The 21,977-nt window shown below is 45.0% G+C and overlaps 1 protein-coding gene across 1 annotated transcript in view; it reads right to left on the bottom strand.

Annotated features, from left to right (window-relative positions):
* The window catches only part of LOC147728930 (sulfotransferase 1 family member D1-like), a 264,975-nt gene that overhangs the window by 227,346 nt on the left and 15,652 nt on the right, over positions 1 to 21,977 (bottom strand). Inside the window, exon 2 of the mRNA XM_086959170.1 lies at positions 20,359 to 20,507. Within this exon, the coding sequence (XP_086815296.1) occupies positions 20,359 to 20,506 (148 nt within the window). The 5' untranslated portion in view covers position 20,507. The remainder of the gene's footprint in view (positions 1 to 20,358; positions 20,508 to 21,977) is intronic.

Consider the following 21,977-nt stretch of genomic DNA (forward strand, 5'->3'; position numbering starts at 1 on the left):
ATTCATATAATATAATTCCTGTATATGATATTCTTCAAGTATAGCAGTTGTAGTTCAAAATGGACGTGAGTACTTCAGCAATCCACAGTCGGACAAAGTCTTCATAACGTGTGGTCGTGAGGGAACACTAAGACGGCGGAGCTGGTTAAGCATGCTCTTTTGGTGTCAACTATCGTATTGACCCTTTGTGGATTGCTGAAGTACTCACGTCCATTTTGAATTACACCTGCTATACTTGAAGAATACCATAGTCAGTATGATGACGAGACAAGATTAAAAGATTTGCTACTAAGAAACGAAGAATGAATTTGGATCTGATTACTAGATTTGCATTGATGCTTTAAATTGTGTTATGTTGCCTCTCTGTGTGTTAGATATTGTTTAGCAATTGTTTGAGTCCCATGGCAGTGGATTAAAGAGGTGGGCAACTTTGAACTTGTGTTTCACGGATAACAAACTTGTATAGGTAGGTGGTACGGCCTTCCAGTATCCCTTACTGCCAGTTCTTCTGTCAAACCCATTGTAAAGTACCCATTGTTTTCTGATATTGTCCCTCAGAATCGTTCCTAAACTTCTTTCACTTGTGAGTTAGCTTCAACATGTGTTTGCTGAATCTTAGATTGCGTGAGCATACATTCATTTAAAGTTAGGCCATTATACCACAGGTGAAACCCATGCTCTCCACTCATGAGGTTTTCCCAATTCTGCATGGGATGATAATGTGTCAGCATGATATTCATGAAAATGTGTATGTTTAGCCTAGTATAATATTTTCAGTGCAATTCAGAGGAACTTGCCTAATTGTTTAAGTGATACAAACATGAGTTCAGTTAGGCAGCTCCTCTGGTAGATAGGGAAGGAGCTGAGTTAAAAGTCAAGAGTCCCAGCACCCAAGGTGCATCCATCTATTCACAAACAAACTGGTCAGAGCTACGCAAGACCAGCACTCTCAATCACTCCTAACGTCGGCCTATTTATTTGTCACTTTTCTCTGTACATGGTGTCTGGGATGTGACCCATAAACATCCCCAATTAGTGATCAAAGATCACTTATAGCTAAAAAGCAAAAGATGACCCAGCACCAGAGTACTTTATCAGATATATGTCTCAATATATTAGTTTCATAAATTTCAACGCACAACACAATATAATATAACGATGAATGGATTCTTAAGGATAAGCAATTTCAGAATCTTCATTGTAGATTGTTTCATTCTTTATTTTTCATAAGTCATTAAAACATAACAGGATTGCTTGCCGCCAATGTGTTTCATCCCACTTAGGACTTCTTCAGGGCTTTATTATAATATTGTGACAGAAAATTCACGTCAGCCTTCTGATGTTCTATTTAATGGCGAAAATTGTATATTTTATAGAGAAAGAAGCTATCTTAACCGTCAGATAAATGTTCCAGTTATGTGATCTATGGAGTGTACCTCCTGATGTATTATTCTCAAAATGTAATTGTAACCATGGTGTAATCCGTTAGTGAGATTTCCGGCGTGTGTAGCCCTTCGTAATCGTACAACCACCTTTTATCATCTTTCCAAACATGACACAGAGAACAACAATACTCATAACAACGCCAATCGTGATATCGTGTAGAAAAAATGGTTGATATTTCTGTGCGTACTTTTGTCATATTCTCATCAACATTGTTATCTCACATTGAAATCAGTCCATGCTATATTGCTATATCGTCACCTGTTAATGCTCAAAAGCCTCAAATAATGTGAGTGAAAGGATGCAAGGATACTCAGGGCTTCTAGCATAATAGCCAATTGGCCGTTGGTAAATTCCTCTTTAACATCTGAAAAGCAAGTTTTCTGTTTATTTTCATGTGATACTGGCAACTCTAAATCCTTGTCTCATCTGACAGAAGCCCTGAATGTATGCTGTCTTTCAGAAGCTTCGGGTGAGTTATGTAATGCCCCAGCACTTCCAAGCAATGCATCCCACATGCTCGAGCCAAGTGTTTTCCAGAATCAGGGTCATCAGAACCAATCACGGTGTTGCTCCAGTCTCAGGGGTATGACGTTACACTGCCTTACACCACTAAACGGTACGCATGTTGTCTCAGGGATAAAGATCCCCCTTGTCATGGCTTAATCCTTGTACAATACCTGTCTCACAGGCGTTCAAGCCCACTGCCCACCACAGTTACAGCCTCACTAATTGCCTGGACGTTAAATATCACATGCTGGGAACCTGTTGTTGGAAGAAGAGAGCAAGGATATTTTGCTTTTTTAACCACTCACCAACGATTGGCCCAACCTCCGGTGTCATTGCACTTCTCACAACTGTATGCCCTGCTGTGTCTTAACTTATGCTCCTCTGCAACATTCTGCTCATGTGCGATGCAGCTCAATCGCTTACAAACAAAATGTACAGCATCCACTTTTCCTATTTAGGTCCAACTACATCTTCCCAACATGCACCAAAATGATGCCTAGGAACTCGACAAAGGTTGAAGGCCTCCAATGACCTCTCAAGGCCTCATAGCACTATACAGAGAGCACATACAGAGCAGTTACGTTCTCAACAATCTACAAAACGCTTTTGGCTTCACAACAACCATGGAACACACTATATAAATGCAGGAGTTGCCCGTGCAGGTAAGAGGGATGGCGTGGGGGGTGGAGGGGTGCGGAGAGGGGGTGGTAGTCGACAGACGACGACGAGGTTAAAGTTAAATAAAAAATAAAATGGTGGACAGGAAGAAAAGTGGTTTTCTTTTTATTTTATTTAACTTTACCTCATCGTCGTCTCTCGACTCCCCCCCCCCACAACAACCCCCCGCCCAACACTCTTATCGGCACAGGCACACATGTATAAGTGACCATAGAATATAATACATCAAAATAAGAAAGATTGCCTAATGTTTTTATTACAATTCCCGCTGGCTCCAGGACAGATTTATGTCCTAATCGCATATTTTTAGATTAAGCCTTTGGCTGCTTGCACTTACGAAATGAAGGCCTCTTAGTCATGTGTCACTTTTACTAATATTTCTAAGCACCTTCCCCAAGCACCTGTAGCAAGTTAGCAGATCACATTGAAAAACCTGGGCTACTTTCTCTTTATGGACAATTCTACCTGTTAATGTACAGATTGCCGGTAGCAAGCCGGAATGATTATATTGCTAATGTTAGCTTGAAATCTCTGCATTACATTTCCCAATCCAAATAGGAAACTGTGGGGTATATTCACAAGAACGTGTAATAACTACTGCAAGTGTAGTGTAACGAAACTTTCAGCATTGCAGCCCATCGTGGAAAAATAACCCAGCGACAAAGTGGAATTCACACAACACATCAGTAGCATGCGATAGTTCGCCGACACCGCGGTAAATGTCCACGAAACAACCACCACAACAGAGATAAAAACACATGATTCCTTCATCTTCCGACAGTCCACCTGCGAAACCAGTGATAACCAGCGCGAGGTCAGCAATACGCACGCGCAATGCGGGAAAATAGTACAAGACCGGCACACCGAAAATGCCACTGAACAGAAATCATCAACGGAGTACGACGACTGCACCCTGGCCAACTGCAGAGGACAACATGTACACAACTACATCCAAGCACTGTGGAAGAACAGAACCGACAGGCACACCGCACGAAAGAGACCAGTGGCAGACAGAACAGAGCAGAGACGCAGGAGCAACACACACACCGTGCAGCATAAGCACACAATCCGGAGTGCACCCCGGCAGTGACAACATCCTGGGTCAAACAGCACCCCCAACACATTTGAACACAGAACACAACTGGTTCTGAAAATATGCACAACCTGCCAAATCACAGCAAAATTTACAAGTACAAGCTGAGACCTCCAAAAATGTTTATTCACACATGCAGTGCATTTGGACATTTTCTACTGGCACATGATTGCCATGGACGGTCACAATGTGCCGTGCTCATTAGAAGTAAGTGTCAATGATGGTATTCCTATGGGCCATTCCTGCCACTGCTGCAGTGGGATGTGGGCCACCTGCCACATCACCACCATCATTGGCCGGTACCTCTGGAACTGGGATCCATGGGGCCCTGGTGTGAACACAGATGTTGTGAAACACACAACATGCAACGATCAGCTTGCACACGATGTCTGGGCTGTACAGGAATGGAATGGAATGAGGATTTGTAAAGCGCGATGGCTACCCAGAGGCGTCCCAGCGCTGTAGACAGACTGAAGGGTTGTGCTATAGGGATGGGAATGCGGGAGGCAGAGGAACAGGTTAAGTGTGGGATTTATTGAAGAGCCAAGTTTTTAAGAGTTTTCGAAAGGTGAGCAGGTTGGGTTCTGACCTAATTACGAGGGGAAGACAATTCCAGATCCTGGTTAGGTTGTAGGCAAGCGAGCGGCCTCCGCATCTGGCTCTTCTGATGCGGGGTACGGAGGTTAGGTAGGCGGTCGCGGATCTGAGGGCTCAGGAAGACAGTAGGCTTCCACCAAGCGGTGATTTATGGTTGGGCCTGTTCCCCAGTAGGATCGGTGTGCAACGCACATGCTCTTGAATTCTATTCTGGCTTTCAAAGGGAGCCAGTGAAGGTCCTTCAATCTGGCTGTAACTGGGGATCGGCGAGGAAGGTTACAAGAGGATTCTTGCCGCACAGTTTTGGATGACTTGTAGTTTGGACAGTGTGGACTGTGGAGCGCCTAGATATAGGGCGTTACCACAGTCGAGGCGTGACAGGATTAGTCCTTGGACCATGATCCGTCTGGAGTGAAACGGGAGAAGGAGGAGAATCTTGCAGAGCAATCTCATCAGTCCAAAGCAGATAGCGGCTAGTTTAGTGGCTTGGTAGTTGAAGGTGAGATTGTGGTCGAGCCAGATCCCAAGGCTCTTAATTTGATCCTTAGGTTGTGGGGGCTGCCAAGACAGAGGGGCCAGATGGTGTCAATGGATTTCGGGATGTTATTTCCAAGGAGCATCACCTCTGTTTTGTCTCTGTTAAGTTTTAGATGGGAGGCCGACATCCAGGACGCCACAGCTTTCAGGCAATTGTGTAAGCTGTGGTTGGGGTTGAGAGAAGGGTCCAGAGCTACCACCAGTTGAGTGTCGTCCACGTAGGTGACAATTTTTACCCCGAAAGGGCGGACGACATCAGCTAGGGGGCTAAGGTAAACATTAAAAAGGGTAGGACTCAGGGAGGAGCCCTGAGGTACTCCACAATTAAGAGGTTTACTAGAGGAGGTAAATTCCTTTTCGAATACCTGGAAGGATCTGTCTGAGAGGAATGATTCTAACATTCCAATCATACTGAGGCGATGAAGTAGGATGCTGTGATTTATGGTGTCGAAGGCGGCACTCAGGTCAAGTAGGACTATGGCCGTAGGACCGCCACCGTCCAAGATCCTTCTTGCCTCCTCCGTCACTGCAATCAAGGCAGTCTCAGTTCCATGACGGGGTCTGAAACCAGTCTGGGTGGGGTCCAGTTTGTTATTGGATTCTAGAAAGTCTGTCAGGACTGAATTGACATGTTTTTCCAGAATTTTACTGAGCCAGGGTAGAAGGGATATAGGTCAGTAGTTGGAGGGGTTAGAATGGTCAAGGGTAGATTTCTTTAGAAGCGCTTTGACCATAGCTTCCTTCCATAAGGGTGGGACAATGCCTGTGTCAAGGGAGGAGTTGAGCAGGTCTTGAATGGTAGGTGATATCTGGCTAGTTATTTAGGTGAGCGCCCTAGGAGGAGCTGGGTCGGTCGGGGATCCAGATTTGACCATTCTCATGTATTTTTCCAGATTGGCTTTGTCCAGAGCTGGGAAGTTGTTGAGAACGCTGGATGGGGAACGCTGAAAGGGTCAGTGTTAGTGGGGTCTCTAGGATGGTGGCTATGTGAGGGAAGGAGGAGTTGATCACTTCAATTTTGTGATGAAAGAATTCCGCAATTTCCTCGCAGTGGGTCTGGGTGTTATTGTGGACTTTAGAAGTCTCAGGGAGTCGCAAGAGGGATTTGGCTATACAGTAAATCTCCTTCGGTTTGGACGCAGCATTGTCAATTTTTTGTTCATGAAAAGTGGCCTGAGCTTGTCGGATGTCTGCTTTATAATTTTTAATAGCTGCTCTGTAGCTGACTATGTCTGCTGGGCAGTAGTCAAGGCGCCATTTTCTTTCCATTCGCTTGCAGGCGCGTTTGGCCTTCCGTAGGTCGTCTGTGTACCATGGGGCTATAGGGTTGCCCCGCATGGGACGGAGACTTTTCATAGGGAGTACCAGGTTTAAAGCGTTGGTAATCCACCTGTTGTAGTTATCGTTCCCCTGGATAGGATTCAGTGCGTTGGAGGGTTTTGTACTTTGTAAAGTAGTTTGCCATTCGGATAGGGGAATTTTTTGCCAATTCCGTGACAGCAGAGTTGTCGGGGGCTTTGGAGGGGGGAGATGGGGAGGGGTCCAGGTGAAGGGGATAAGAAAATGGTCAGACCATGGTAGAGGGGAGAGACTTTCAGTAAGAAGATTGGAACAGTTACTGAAAATGGGGTCTAAAAGATGCCCTTTTTGATGTGTGGGCCCAAGGACAAGTTGATGTAAATCCAGGGCTTGTAGGCTCAATATAAGTTCTCTGGCAGAAGGGCCGGTCAGATTATCCAGATGGGTGTTGATATCACCCAGGATTGTATAGTTGGCAGAGCTGAGAGCCAAATTTGCAACAGTCGGTGCAAGATTTGCAAGGAAAGGACCATGGAGTCCTGGCGGGCGGTATATGAGTATACCAGAAAAAGTATGAATAGGACTGAATTTTATAGACATTCACTGTCTGGGAGGTGCACCGGGGTGCTGCTAACTTTGTAAATTGCTTTATGAATTACTGCTAGGCCACCTCCGATTCCCTTTTTACGATCAAGGCGACATATTTGATATTCAGGCGGGAGAGCTTGTACCAGATCATGTTCCGAGTGTTCCTGTAGCCACGTCTCTGTGGCAAAGAAAATGTCTGGGTTGATTTCCTCGAGCATTAGGTGGATTTCCATAGAATGTTTGGGAAGTGAAAGGCAGTTGAGCAGAAGCATAGAGAATGTTTTTGGTTTCATAGGGGGGCGGGGGGAGAAACAAAAGCCGCAGTTGCTGCATGCGGAATGTTTTATTGACGGATCCCATGTGTGTAGGCAGGATGGCTCAGAAGGTTGATATAATTGCCGAAGGGAGTGAGAGCTATAGGCAATGGTTTGGCTTGATAAAATGGCAGGGGGAATGGCCTCTGGTCTCGTGCGGTCGCGGACGGGCGCAGACGGGCTTGCCTTAGGCGTGCCTTTGGCGCGCAAACGTCGCTCCCGCTGCGCTCGTCCGCTGCGGGTCCGGAACATGCACATGATTTATGCTGCTTCCGGTGGGGCCCATGGGGGCGTGGCCTCCAGTTTTAGCGCGCTGGCGCCAAACAGTGTTCTGGGGCGGTGTCGCTACAGCATTGGATCAGCTGCTTTGTACCGCTGGATTCGCCAAGAGCGTAAGTGTATTAAAAAACACAAGTTATACTGTGACACAAAGTTTTAAAATGAACTTCCCACCTGTGCCATCCAGGCACCTCACAACGTGAATTCAACATGCCAAATGTGCATTCCACGATGCCCCAGGTGCGTATGTGGACAGCATTGTACTACCTCTGGGTGGGTGTGTTCGAATCTCAGAGGGGTGTCATCATCCAAGGGCACAGTGCATAACCTTGATCACCTATGACAGTGCAGGGAGGAACGAATCAACACTTGGTTCGGCAGATTGTGAAGGCAGGTCCACCAATCCAGTGACGCCTGTGCTTGCTGTGTGTGGGGTGAGTGTTTCGCCAGCCCGCAGGGATGAGCTGACACTGGCAACTACACCAATAGTCTGTATAGAGTGCAGGGGTAGGCCAGTATGACCATGGAGTGTTGTGGTTGTGTCTGGTAGGTGTACGTGTAGTTTGACATGTTGAATATGGTTTGGTCATGTGTGGAACCCCACAGTAGTGCATTGTGCTGTGAAGGCATTGGGATGTGTTGTGTGTTAACTTGGTACTTACCAACAAGCAGTCCCGTCCCATATGTGCCATCCTGGAAGTGCTGGTTGATGATGGACTGTCGGAAGATGAAGGAATCATGCACACTGCCTGGGTAATTGGCGACGACATTGGTGAAGAGTCCCCGGTGGTCCACTATTGCCTGCACATTGATGGAATGCGTGTGCTTTCTGTTGCGGTAGTGGTGTGCAGTATCCGCTTAGGGGACAAGTGGGACATGTGTGCAGTCAATTGCCCCCAAATCCGGCTATGGCGTAGAAGCCTTGTTTGGTCTCCAGCTGTTCCTGTGCAGTGTTGGGGAAGTTAAGGTACTGGGGTATGAAGCTGAGGATGGCATCCAGGACAGGTGTGATGGACTTTGATAGGGCTGGCTGCGAGACCCCTCCAACTCTAGCAGTTGTGGTTGAAAGGTGCCAGAGGCCAACAGGTGCAGCACAGCCAGCAGCTTTGTTTGTGGAGGGATGTTGCTTCTCTGCTGTGTTGGGATTGTCAGCCTGTGGGCGATGTGGGTCATGATGCGGTGAATGGTTGTCCTTTGAACCTGTAGTGTGCAATGACTTCCTTGGGTGTTAGGTCTGTGAGAGTGTTGCGGTTTTGGTAGATCCGCTGTCTTACTTTGCCCTGCCTCTGTGGTGGTACCGGGGTGGGGAGGGCGGGTCCAGGTTTAGGGGGTGGTGGCGGTCCTGGGGGTGGCGGCGGTGGGTGTTGGGGCCCTGTTTGGGCTCCAAGCTGCATGATGAGTAGCTCCATGGCGTTGTTTGTTCTTCGGGTGTGACTGTGTGCGGGGTCCGATGCCTACTGCAGGTAGTAGTCCGGCTTTACACCTGCTTGATGCAGGTGTTTAAATGGCTAACATGGCTTATCGCGTGTTTTTGGTTCACTTTGCGGATCTTTCAGTTTGTTGTGACTGTGGTGTTGCTGTTTTTCGTGTGTTTCTGCGGGAACGCCTACTCTGCATCTCATTAGTGTTAGTTGGTGGTGTCTGCCGTGGTGTTTTGGGGATGTTATTGCGGGAATTCTTGTGATGTCTGCAGTTTGCACCAGTTTGTGAATGGGGTATTCATTCTATCACCACTTTTGATATGTTAAAGTGGGGATAATTTGGAGATGAATCCTTGTGAATATGTCCTTGTGTGGTTTAATATGCCTGCTCTGTGTAACAGCTAGTATAGATTGTGATGTTGGGGACCTTTATAGAATAACATGGATATTGCAAAGCAGATTTGAAGTTCATAGACGGTGCATTCTTGATCCTAGTGCTGGCATATCAGGGTCTGGATTGACAGGCAATGTTGCTGCTTTGTGTTGATTCAAGTACTAGCATATCAGATGGTTCAACAGAGATGTCATGAAAGAGCTGCGTGTTGGAAACAAGATTAGCAGGGGTTCTGCAGACAATCTCTGAGTTGCAATAGTAAATATGTGAGTTTCAGTCCATAAAATAGGGGGGACCTCTGTGGTAGGTTTGAGATGCAAATATAACTGTACTCGGTTATCTGCCTGGAATCTTAAGGATGCCTCCAAGAAGGATTGCGGTGCTCTGCTAACTGTGTGCAAGTCACAATTTTGCCACAACACAGGGTGCTTTGCCTATCACTTGCAATGCACTGCCAGATCTATAGCAGTGGTTCTACACAGCATGATTATGGTGCATAGCAGAGAGGTGTGCGGGTTTGGTATTGTGGAATATCAGAAGCTCAACAAGATTGTCAGCCGGTTAGTGGTTTGTAGCTAATTCAGGCTGGGGCCTTGCAAACCGACAACCACGATCATGCTGTAGTGGGTACAAACAAAATGTAACACTACAGCAGACCAATAAATGAAGCAGGTTCACTGGAAGCCTCTGAGTGTAAGTATTTATATGTACACTTTTACTAAAATCAAAACGTATTGGCTATGCAAGGCCTAAAAAAAAGGTGCAGGTTCACAAATGTATGCAAAACAGATAACATGTTGCATATCCCCGTGTGAAATTCATTGTGGCAGCTGGATTTATGCTTCACTTCTGTATACGGTAAAACATTCATAGAAGGGAGAATGTTTTGTTCTTTATGATATGCTGTAAATTACCTATATGAAAATGGGGTTCCTGTTTTTATAAAAGAATTATGCAGGCACTGATATTTTCTTCAATAGGTTCAGAGACACCAGATCTGTCTTGGCTTTCTTAGTACAATTAGTTTACATGGGAACTAAATTATATCGCTGGGAACTAAATTAGTCAAGTTATGTAACCAGACAAATGGAGTCATACATGAGACAAATCTGAAACAATGGTTCCTGTGAGACACTGGGTTATGGCTTGACTGGGGTGTTAACCCTGGTCAAGCAACAGCCATAATCCCTGTCATGGTGAATCACAAAAGTCATTAAATTAACCGGAGCTTAACCTTCTGGTAGCTTGGCACTAAAAGCAGTCAGGCTTAACTAAGAGGCAATGTGTAAAGGATTTATGCAGCACTCAAATAGTAATAAACACATGACAAACATCACACCAATTTAGAAAAAAATGGAGTAAATTATAATTAATTATTTGATGACAAAATGACAAGAATCCAAATTGTAGGACCAAAGTCATGATTTTTTAGTAAAATTTAGCACCTAAAAGATCAAAGTACCAACTGCAAACATATATGTGCACGATACTGGGTCAAAGTAAAAAAATAAGATTGACCATGATGGAACGCGGGTCGGATACACAAAATGGCGCTTACCTTCGGACTTAAAAGAAATTTTGATGAACATTTTCTGAAAGGGTAAAGTTCAGTGGGGCAAGACTGCAGATGTGTCCAAGGAGGAAGCGTCATCATCAGGGAGCCATTAAATGAAGTTGCAGTAACAATATCTACATTAGGACCCTTTTCGGAAGTCGAAAATCTCCAGCAGGACAAGGCAGGAGGTTGTAGCAGATGAAAGTTCCAGGAGGTGGCAATCTAGCAGGAGTAAATTGTTTGACTTCAGCAAAATTGCACTTCACGATTGTGTACACAGCAGTCAACTGCATTGCAGCATGTTGGTAATGAGAAACTCAAAGTGTGGTTTGTTTTGAGACTTTGTGAACACCCAGAAACTCATGTGTTTTTGACATCAACAATCTCTTATCCAACCATTTCTCATGCTAAATGTAGTTGAAAATTTGCTTCTGAAACTGTCTGTAGTAACTCCTTTTCTAGATTATGAATGGGAAGAAAACACCGCTTAACTTTGCTGACGGGGAAGGGAAGATGTTTCCCCTAGGCAGGAAATGTTCTTTTATCTTCAGGTCCTCTTTTCTTTGGCAGGTCTCTGAAGAGCAGATGTAACACAAAGATTCATCCCATCTTCGTCGCCAAAAATTGTAGTGATCAAGTCCACACATGTAGAGGTGGTTAAGACAGGTTTATTCATGGTAGTTGTAAGATCACAAGAAGACCAGAACAAAACGCCACCAGGAGCAGCCAGCATGCTGCTTTGCCCAGCCAACTGTGAGTCTTTCACTCCCAACATTCCATGTTATGTCATTACACCAAGATTCCATTGGCAGGGCTAGAATAACACCAGAGTCAAGATACAACTCACTGATAGTACCCATATTTGTTCATATGTCCTTTTCCTGACACATATATCTCACTGACCACTATTGCAAACTGCACTTTCATGCATCAGTAAAAGCCAATGCTTCCTTTCGCCAGGTGACTAAAATACACTCAGTTAAAAAAAGATAACACAAATGCAAAAGAATCAAAACCTGATTTTTTTACACTTATGGAAATAATATAAATAAGGCACCTTTATGGACTGGAAAAGAAATGAAAACCTCAGTGATTTGAAATCTTCCATTTAACACTTAATTCTGCTTTAGAAGATGTAACTGTAAACCTTGCTTCATATATGCCATTTGGCTTCTGCGATCATAAGTGAGGTACCTGTTGCTATTTGGCCAAAGCTTCTTACAAATGGTGCTTGCTGAGAGGACAGACCCGGGCCTACTTGCATCGTTACTGCTACCCACAGCCCTGAAACATAGAGACGGTGCTGCTGGGATAAAAGAGAACTGTAAAGGTGAAAATAGGGCAGTAACACTTGTGCGGGGTCCTGTAGTACTTCTATCTGCATAGGCACTGTCATACCAGCAGCGAGAGATCAACACCATGCCGGTACCCAGCTGGAAACTTTGAGGGCAGGCTGAGAAGTAAATCTGAGCAATCGTGGAGGAAGCTGGTGCCTATGCATACTGGACTGTGCTAATTATATGCTGGGTCAGTGGCTAGTTCGGTCGCCAGATAAGGGCCTGGGATTTCCTGTCTGTGCCCATAAAATTCTCCCCCAGGCATCTAGGGAATGGGAACCCTCTGCCGCCACTGTGTGCTAGAATACCAGGAGCAAGCTCTGGCCTGCCAGGAAGAGAGACCTAACTCAATGTTACATATGCCTCTCGCACCCCCGATTTGAATACGAAAAGACATCACAATATGGGCAAGGTTCGGCTCAAAGGGGGGTGCAATAGACAAAAATGGACCAACACACTGTGCAAGAGTTGGCATCCAAACAGGACAATCAGGGTGGGGCCCCCGTCTCTGATGCAGATATGCTGCAGTTAGGGCTTTCGAGGGCCCAAATTCTCACAGCCAGAATCCTCGAGCATGGCGGTCGAGGCAAAAATGGATGCGATGTTGGGTTGCTGAGAGTTGACCTTTGCACGGTGGCTGAAAGGTACCTGGCCACAGAATAGAATGTATCTAAATTAGAAAAAGAAGTCTCTATGCTGAAAACAACCCGCGCTGAGCTTGCTTCAAAAACGGCTATGCTGGAACGCAGAGCTGAAGATGCAGAGGGGAGGTCACTAAGAGGTATCCTCACGTTTTTGGGGTTTCCAGAGGACGCTGAGGGCATAACCCCAGAACTGTGGGGTATTCCTAATGGTCTTCTTAATGCCATTATATCATTATATACATCAACTTGGGTGGGGGTTAAGCTGTCAGATACTGCGCTTACTAGGAAGATTAACACCAATCAAGGGCTGAAGCAAGAGTGTCCTTGCCCCAATTTTGTTCACTTTATACACGGCGGACATGTCCCGGGTACTTAACAACACCAACTTAATCTCCCCCAAAATAGGCAATACTAAGATCACAATATTGCAATACGTGGATGACATTGTCCTGCTTGATAATTCAAAAACAGGACCCCAGAGAGCACTAAATTCACTCCATTCATACAATAGTGCAAACAAGCTGATAGTAAATGAATCCAAAACCAAGGTGTTAACCTTTGGAAGGACACTAGAACAAACAAGCAGTCACTGGTCTCTGGGTCCCCTAAAAATCTCAGGAGCTAAATCTTACAATTATTTGGGCACTTGGTGCTTTGCGAATGGCACATCAATAATCCACAGGCGCCACTTAAAGGATAAGGCAGCATTAATAATTACTAGACTTTGCCAAGTACATACAGACTTTGAAAACCCCATCTAAGCCCCAATTAGAAAAGTGCTTAGGGGAATACTACCCTCTGCATTTACCTATGGTAGCGAGTCAAGCCCGGCTCAACTCACCAAAACTATTGAAAATGTACACCTAAAAACGTATAAAAGAGTGTTCAAACTGCCCCAGTATATCAGGGGATCTCTGGTGAGACTTGAATTTGGCCTGATGGGCATCGCGTTTTCAAGTAATGGATTTTTTTTAAAGTACTTCTCTAGATGTATAACGGCATTGCCAGGTACCTTAAAATGTATTTTGCAAGATATATTCAAACGTAAAAACAACCCGTGGTCCATGTATGTAATGACGGCAGCAGCAACTTTACAAATTGATTTGACCATTCTTAATACCCCTTCAATCACGCATACTGCAGTAAAAAGTATAATGAAAAGACAAATTACTCTCAAAGACCATGGACTTGCAAAACATCAAGTCTACACTACCATTAAGAGCCCTGGCAGTATCATATACCAATGACAGCCAAGTTGTATTTCATGCACAACTTTACCTCAATAGTGCAATAGGGAAAGGTTGCCTGACCCAAATCTTGGCAGCAAGGATGCTGGCATTAGACATTAAAAACTTTAACCCCAACTTGCCACTGCTTTTCAAGATAGTTAAGTGTAGGCTTTGTGGCTACAAATCAGAAACTTATCTACAACTACTTTGTGGCTACCCAGCAATGCTTGGCTCTCGGAGATCTTTACTAAAGCCACTTTTTTTATTTAAAGGTATAAGGACATGCAATAAGGCAATTAACTTGATTTTTAGCACCATGGTGCCCCTCGAATTGGCAAGAATATGCAAATTCTTTAAAGCTATGCAAGAGTCCTTTACAAACTCACAACAAAGCATTGAGCTGATTGTGAACCGATAACTCCTGGGTTTTGTATCATGGACATTAGGTATTGTAGAGTTTGGTCACGTTGCACTGTCTCAGGTGGACTTGGTAAGGTATTTTACCCTTTTTTATAAAACAAAAAAAACTCAAATAGGATCAATTATAACAGTATGCAAATAGTTCAACTATGCGACATTTAACTAAAACTGCAGTATAATTTGAGCTTTAAATTTTTTGGGGTACTATGCTTTAGTCATGTTATAGGGTCTTGCAATGAATTACCGTTCTCTTTGTCATTTTTTATATTAGGTCTTTTTTCTTACTTTTAAATGTTTTATATTGCCATGGTTTGAAGTAATCTATACAATAAACTTAGCATTTACTAAAAAAAAAAACCTCAGAACTCTTTCTAGAGCAATGGACCAGAGACTCCCTACCCACGGCTCGGTTGTCAGCCTTCTTTGTTGTCGAGAGGACACATCGGGCACTCATGCCAAAGCCTCTTCCGGGCACGCCTCCCAGGACACTCATCGCCAAAGTACTTAATTTAATTATAGGGACCAAGATTGCATACTAAGAGCAGCCATGCCTGAGGCTGGTTGGGACTAGCTGGAAGTGCGATGAGAGGGTAGAGCAATTTACAGAGTTACAGAAAGATCGAACGCACCAGGCCCTGGGAAAGCAAGGAGAACTACTGGCAGAGCGGAAAGATCCAAAAAAGCATTGAAGTCATCACAGAGAGCGTTTGTCTGACAGGATGGATCCCTGGAACTGGAATCTGCAGATTCTGGCAGCCGCAGCCTGGGTACTCCCCGTGTGGATCCAGTTGAGCAGAATGTTGATCGAGAGGCGGCGAGGGCTCTGGTAGAGGTGGTCACAGCATCCAGTTATGATGCCAGTACCAGTGACATGGTGGAAGACACACCACAACTTAACAAACATTGGCCACGCCCGAACTATATAAGTATAATTCTGTATGGGAATATTGAATGCACAGATGGTCAGAATGCACGCCATGTAACTGACAAGGATGGGATGGCTGAGTGAATCCTTGTGGCTGCAGTAAAGTTTGATATGGAGATAGCTGTGCTGGCCATATATACACCACAGGCGGGGACGCGCCTATCTTACTACTTTCATTTTATCAATTCTCTTTTAATTACTTTTCGTTCTCTCTATAGTGCTATATCTCACCTAGTTTTACATCTTCTCTCTCTCTGATATAAGTAAGGTGTGTTGGGTGGCTGTGGTACCTGTGTGTGGAATTATATGAATGGCAGCTGAGTGAAAAGAGTCTGGTAGTAGCCATGGAGGCCCAGCGTTGACGTGACTTGTTGTGAGATCCACTGTTGCGGTCTGAGCCATTTTAACCCACTCTGGCTGCTATCTGGATATAGGACGACTGAATGTACTGTGGATGAATGATAGTTGAGAGAATTGATTAACGATGTAGTTGTTAAATAGCGCACTATCTGATACATGACACAGACTTTGATGGGGATTTAATGGTGTTGGTTGTTGACCAGGGTCGGGGTGGGGAGAATGGGGTCTCAAGGACTATAATGGTTGGGAATGCCTGAATTGTTGGGGCAGTTTCTACCCGGGGGTGGTGAAAGTTAAAATGCAGGGGAATATTATGTTTTTTAGCAGCAGTGACTGTGGCAGACTATGTAGGGGACAAGACGGGCCGTAGGCGAATAACCTAACCAGTGACATGGGGCAATTTACGATAATAACATGGAATGTGAGGGGGCTTAATTTGTACACAAAGCGATACCAGGTAAAGACTTACCTGCACAGACATGGGGTGCAAATAGCAATGCTGCAAGAGACTCATTTATTAGACCCCAAAATCCAGAGATTGCATAAGAAATGGAGAGGGCAACCCTATGCTTCCACTTACTCCAGATATGCAAGGGGTTATTAGTATGGGTCACGCCCCAAGTTCCCTTTTAGATGCACAATTACACAGTGGGCATTGAGTGCAGATACATAATAATACAAGGCACACTAGATGGAAAGAAGATATGCCTTGTCGACATATACGCCCCCATTGTAGACGAAGTTGGCTTCTTCCTGGAGCTAGAAAACCTCCTCATTACGTATGAGGCAATTCCCATTATCTGGGCAGGAGACTTTAACTGCATAACTGATGGCAATAAGGACAGATACCCCCCAAAAATGCACACTAAGCCTACCATGACAGCCATGTTGCGTTGTCATCTGCAGTGTGTAGACATTTCGCAAGAAACACACCCGGAGGTTCACAGTTACACCTGCTATACACCTGCACGAGAGGTCCCTAGTAGACTAGATAGATTCCTCCTCTTCAGCGAGGCAGTGGTGGCCTCCATACAGACCTGCATCCTTACACGATTTCTCTCAGATCATGCCCCAGTCCTGCTCAAGTGGGGCCCACTCTGTGGCAAACCAAAACTGGCCTGTAAGACATGAGGTGCTTCAGGAACCCATGGTCCGTATGGAACTTATAGATGCGATTGTAGAATTCTTTCATTCAAACTGGTCCACGACTAGCTCTGGAGGAATGGAATGGGACACACTCAAAGTGGTGATACGTGGGAAGTGTCTCTCCAACATTGGGGAAATGCAACGCAAGTTAGAATGTGACCTAAAGGAGGGGGAAGACAACCTCTCCCAGATGCAGCAGGGCCAGCATCCAACTCCACCATGTCATTACTTCCTGCTGCAGGCGCACCACCAGGTGAGCGATATATGGGACAGACTCGACTGTCTAACCAGGCGGGAATATCATCAGCTGTTGCTCAAAGAGGGTGAAAATTTGGGGAGACTCCTAGCATGGTTATTGGAGAGGCAACAACCGCCCCACTGATCCTAACGTTAACGCACCTGGATGGGAGCATTATAAATACTCAGGCAGGAATTAATAGCTAGCTGTATGAACACTTAGCCACAGTATATTTGGAGCCTCCGGAAAGTACGTAGCCTGTTGATCTTGAGTTTCTTAGGAACATAACACTACCCCACATCTCAGGAGATCTAGTGGGCTGCGATTCAGCTGGATGAATTACTCGAGGCAGTGCGGACAATGGCTAGTTGCAAAGCCCCGGGCCCATATGGCCTACCAATAGAGCTATACCAAATGTACAGGATCTACTGCTCCCCAGATTGTTGGGGACCCTGCAAGAAGCTAAGGGAATTCTCCCATGATCTATGAGAGATGCCTGCATAGTTATTCTCCTGAAACCGGGTGGGGACGAGTGACACCTGGGATTGTATATGCCCATGTCAATGCTGGATGTAGATGTATAAATATTGGCTAAGGTGTTAGCCACCCACCTCAGCCGTGTGGTATCACATCTGGTCCATGAGACTATTGTGGATTCATACCAGAAGGGGAACTCATATGAACATACACTCACTGTCGGGCAGACCGGATAGGGCGGCAGTGGTCATTGACATTGAAAAGGAATTGGATACTCTGCAATGGAAGTACCTATTGGAGGTTCTCAGAATAATGGGATTGGGCCACGGTCACCTGGGATCAATTGTTATATCGAGGACAGCTGGCTCATGTGTGCACAGGGGATCAAATATCAGAGTGCGTTACTATTAAAAGAGGCACCGGCAAGGGTGGCCACACTCCCCGTTGCTCTTCGCCCTGTCTGTTGAGCCATTGGCGATCTGGATGAGGAGAGATATGGGCGAATGAGGAATTACAGTCACTGGCCGCAGCAATGTTGTGTCTCTGTATGCTGGCAACGCATTCCTCTATATTCGGCAGCCAGAGCAGGCACTGCCGGCTCTATTGGGCATGTTACGCTTTTTTGGACAGTCAGCCAGCCTCCGTATGAATAATCGTAAGTCAGTCATCTTCCCATTATCAACTTTAGCATGAGTGGCTCTACAGGATCTCCCGCCAGTAGAGTTGAGCTGGGAAATTGATCATTTTAGGTATTTGGGCATACAGGTGACTCACAGGCCCGAGGATCAATATGCCCCAAATATGCGGATGGTAATCACAAAACTGAACTGGCTCCCTCTCTTCATTATGGGGCAGGTCCCACTGGCTACAATGGTCATGTTACAGAGGTGCCTATATGCTTTACAGAATACTCTTTACCATATGCCAGACTACACGTTTGCCACTCTGAATAAATGGTTGGTCTCGCTGGTTTGGGAAGGGTGAAATTAGACACACTCAAATTAGTTATTGATCTGGGAGGACTGGGTCTCCAGGATCTTAGAATATATTATTTAGCTGGATTGCTTCAATATACAGCACACTGGTGCATGGAGGGGCACAAAATGGAGAAAGCTCTACTAGCAAACCGTAAAAATGGTTCTGAGCTACCCAAATACCTAATGATGGGCGCTGAGGTCCCCAGCTCATGCCCATTCATAATCCAGCAGGTAGCAATGGTTTAGGAACAGGCAGTCACCCGGGTTGTACGAAGGGGTACCCTATACGGCCTCGCTCCCCTTGCATTGGTTGAAGGGTTCTGCCTAATTCAGGCAGTCATCATCACCCCTAAATGGCACGAAGAAGGGTGCTCGACAGCCGGGGATCTCTTTGCTAACAGGACTTTCCTGACATATGAGGAAGCAATAGAATGGTATCAAATACCTCCAGGGCACTTCCTACAATACACTAAGATTGCACATATGGTTAGGGGTATGTGGCCCTTGTTTCCTTATGAACTGAAAGAGTCACACACATTGGCCCTCCTGCTATACCTGGGCTCAACTAGAGGCCTAATCTCCTGTATCTATAAGGCATAAAAGAACACAGCATCATCGAGATAAAAGACAGATGGGTCACCGGAATGATGGTCTCCCTTACAGACGAGAAAATGGAAAAAGGCTTTTGCACAGGTCCGGGAGGTGGCTAGCAACGCTAGGTTTAAACTCACCCAGTTGCACTAATTACATAATTCCTATTTAACCCCTCAGAGTCTAGCTCGCTTTAACTCAGCACACTATTCCCACTGTGTGGCGTAGACCCTGCCACTTCCCTGCACATGACTTGGACATGGATCAAATTACAAACCTACTGGAATCAAATTATTCAGACACTCCGGACCACCACAGCAGTCCGGATAGAACAGACAGTTAAACTTTGCTAATTGGGTGTACTCCCAAAACCAAAAAAGGGAAAACGAACCTAGTACTAGCAAAACAGACCATTGCGATACATTAAACTCAAACACTCCCCCCAAAATTTGCTACATGGCTGTCAGATATGGGGATTGGAGGAAGGCAGAAAAAAGTTGCCTAAAAATTGTACGTCCTGAAGAATATGCTGAACGAGATTTGGAGTACTGGGGACACATGTTGGAAGGGTTGCGTCTGCCGGACTTGCAACTGGAGTTGGAACTAGATACCACTCAGAGAATACAACCTAACACCTCTTTGCCACATACAGAGATGAGGGATATCCTCGACACCCAAGCGCAGGAGAGCCTGATATTGCTAAGTACCTAGGCCTCCACCCAATACTGGTCTCATAAACCCTGAATAACGAACGGTTGTTTGGTCCCACAAAATAGATAATTAATAGTTTTGTAACCTAAATGCTTAGAATGATTTCTGTCACTGGTCACTGCTGCGCAATGTTATAATGTTTTTGTTTTCGTTTTTTTCCTTGTTTATCCTCATAAGTGCTGCGCCGGTTCAATGGCCGACGGCACCACTACCTCCGGAGTGCTGCAGTCGGCCATTGGACATTCCAACTGCACCTGCGCAATGGAACGTTCAGCACTGGAGCTGGACGTTCCATAGCAGCTAAGGTGTTAAACTGTCTGAGCCTTATTGTTGTGATTACTGCACAGGGTATGTAAGTATAAAAGATGATTGGGTGTGTAATCCTGATGTATCAAAGACATTGCAAGGTACTCCTTTTTGAAGGCCCTTGAAAAGATTACCAGTAAATGTTAGTAATAATTTTTGTGATTAACAATGCAGTATTACTATAATAAAAATAAGAATTAAATAAAACACACAGTGCTTGCACATACCTAACACACCAAAAATGTTGATATATGCCAAAAAGCGTCTATATGGGGGAAGAATGGTTTACCAGATTTAGGGTATGAAGCGATGACAAGGTCATCTGGATAGACCTGAAACTGATCGATCCTCTCCCAGTTGTCTGCCAGTGTGTTGACCAGGGGTAAACCACGAACTGGCCTCAAAGCTTTACGATGGTACTCTTCAGGAACATCCATTCTAGGGGGAAAAGAAGCTATCTTTCAATGAAAGAGAAATAAGAATGACATTCAGTGCTTCATTGACAATATCAGAATTTGTTTTTTTTTTCAGAACGGACCTCTGCTGCAAACAATAAGGAATAAGAGAAACAATGGATTTCCAAAGCACCCGAAGATCACCAAACCGTTAAATAATTCCAACAATATATAGTTTGAGTAAATCTTAAACTAACTCAGCACCATCTACACACATCCATCCATCAACAGTCTTGTGTTAAGGTGCATTTACAAATTTGACCTCTGTGTAGGGAAATATATATATATATTACCTATTGGCGGTCACCAGTAGGTAGTTATAGTTAGGACCTAGTTTCCATAGGAAAAGCGTTTTGTTCTCCAATAACTTTGGTGCTGGTTGACGAATCTTCAAAAATGTTTCAAAACTAGTGGCCTACTCCGGTGAGCTTGTGTCTTGAAAGTTTCGGAGTGATTCAACAAGTAGGGGCCGAAAAAAAAGAGTGTTTCAAAACTAACCCTTGATGTGGTTCGCGTAGTAGCACTACTCGTAGCTACGTGAAGTGGACTTCGCACTATGCGAGCTACATGTAGATGCATGAACTGCGTAGTGCACTGTGCAAAATGCTGTTCGCACTGATTGCACAGTACTGGATGCTTGTCTGCACTGTGCAATCAGTGCAAACCGCATCTTGCACAGCAGCTTTCTCAATGCGGACTGGTAATTTCACATCGCAAGCGGTTGCGAGCATACGCGACCACTCGCAATGAGAAACCTGACCTTCCCACGTTGAGAATCTCACCGGAAGGTATTTTTTCCAGACACGGCATCGGCAACATGATGTTGCGGTTCACGACCGAGGACAAAGTTTAGCTGGGAAGTAATTTTGCTCACTCGCAGTCGCGAACTTGACGTTGAGGCCCGTGAGCTACGCGTGTTTGCACTGTGCACTATTTGTGTAGTGCGAAGTATTGCAAACTTCGCAAACTACGCAAGAGTAGCATAGTACTTCGACCAGGATTACCCAAAACATGTTTTCCCCAGGTTATTTTCTATAGGAAACTTTAGACACGGCTACTGCCTGAACTACAGAACAGAATTAGACCAAATTTGGAAAAAAGGTAGCCCTTGGTTCAGAAACAAATTTTTTTTTTAATGGTGTAAATCCGTTCAGTAGTTTTTAAGATATTAAAGGAAAAACACCTTTATATATCTGGGCAGGACCTAACTACACAAGCACGAGCTTGGCTCTAATTTGCTGCCAACACTTCAATCTAGGAAGTGTTGGCAGGCGTCTTGGTGCACTTCTTATTAGGTCTCGCCTAACGACGTAGCACATGCTCTGCACGCTTGGCGAGTTCTATAGCCGTCGACTTTACTTCTAAAGTAGAACACAAGCCCCAGCACGACCCCCTACACTACCTAAACACCACTGAACTACCCTAAAACTCTTCCACCAGCACGAACACCTAC

The sequence above is a fragment of the Lissotriton vulgaris genome, chromosome 2_2 (assembly GCF_964263255.1).
Source record: "Lissotriton vulgaris chromosome 2_2, aLisVul1.2, whole genome shotgun sequence".
Taxonomy (NCBI): Eukaryota; Metazoa; Chordata; class Amphibia; order Caudata; family Salamandridae; genus Lissotriton; species Lissotriton vulgaris.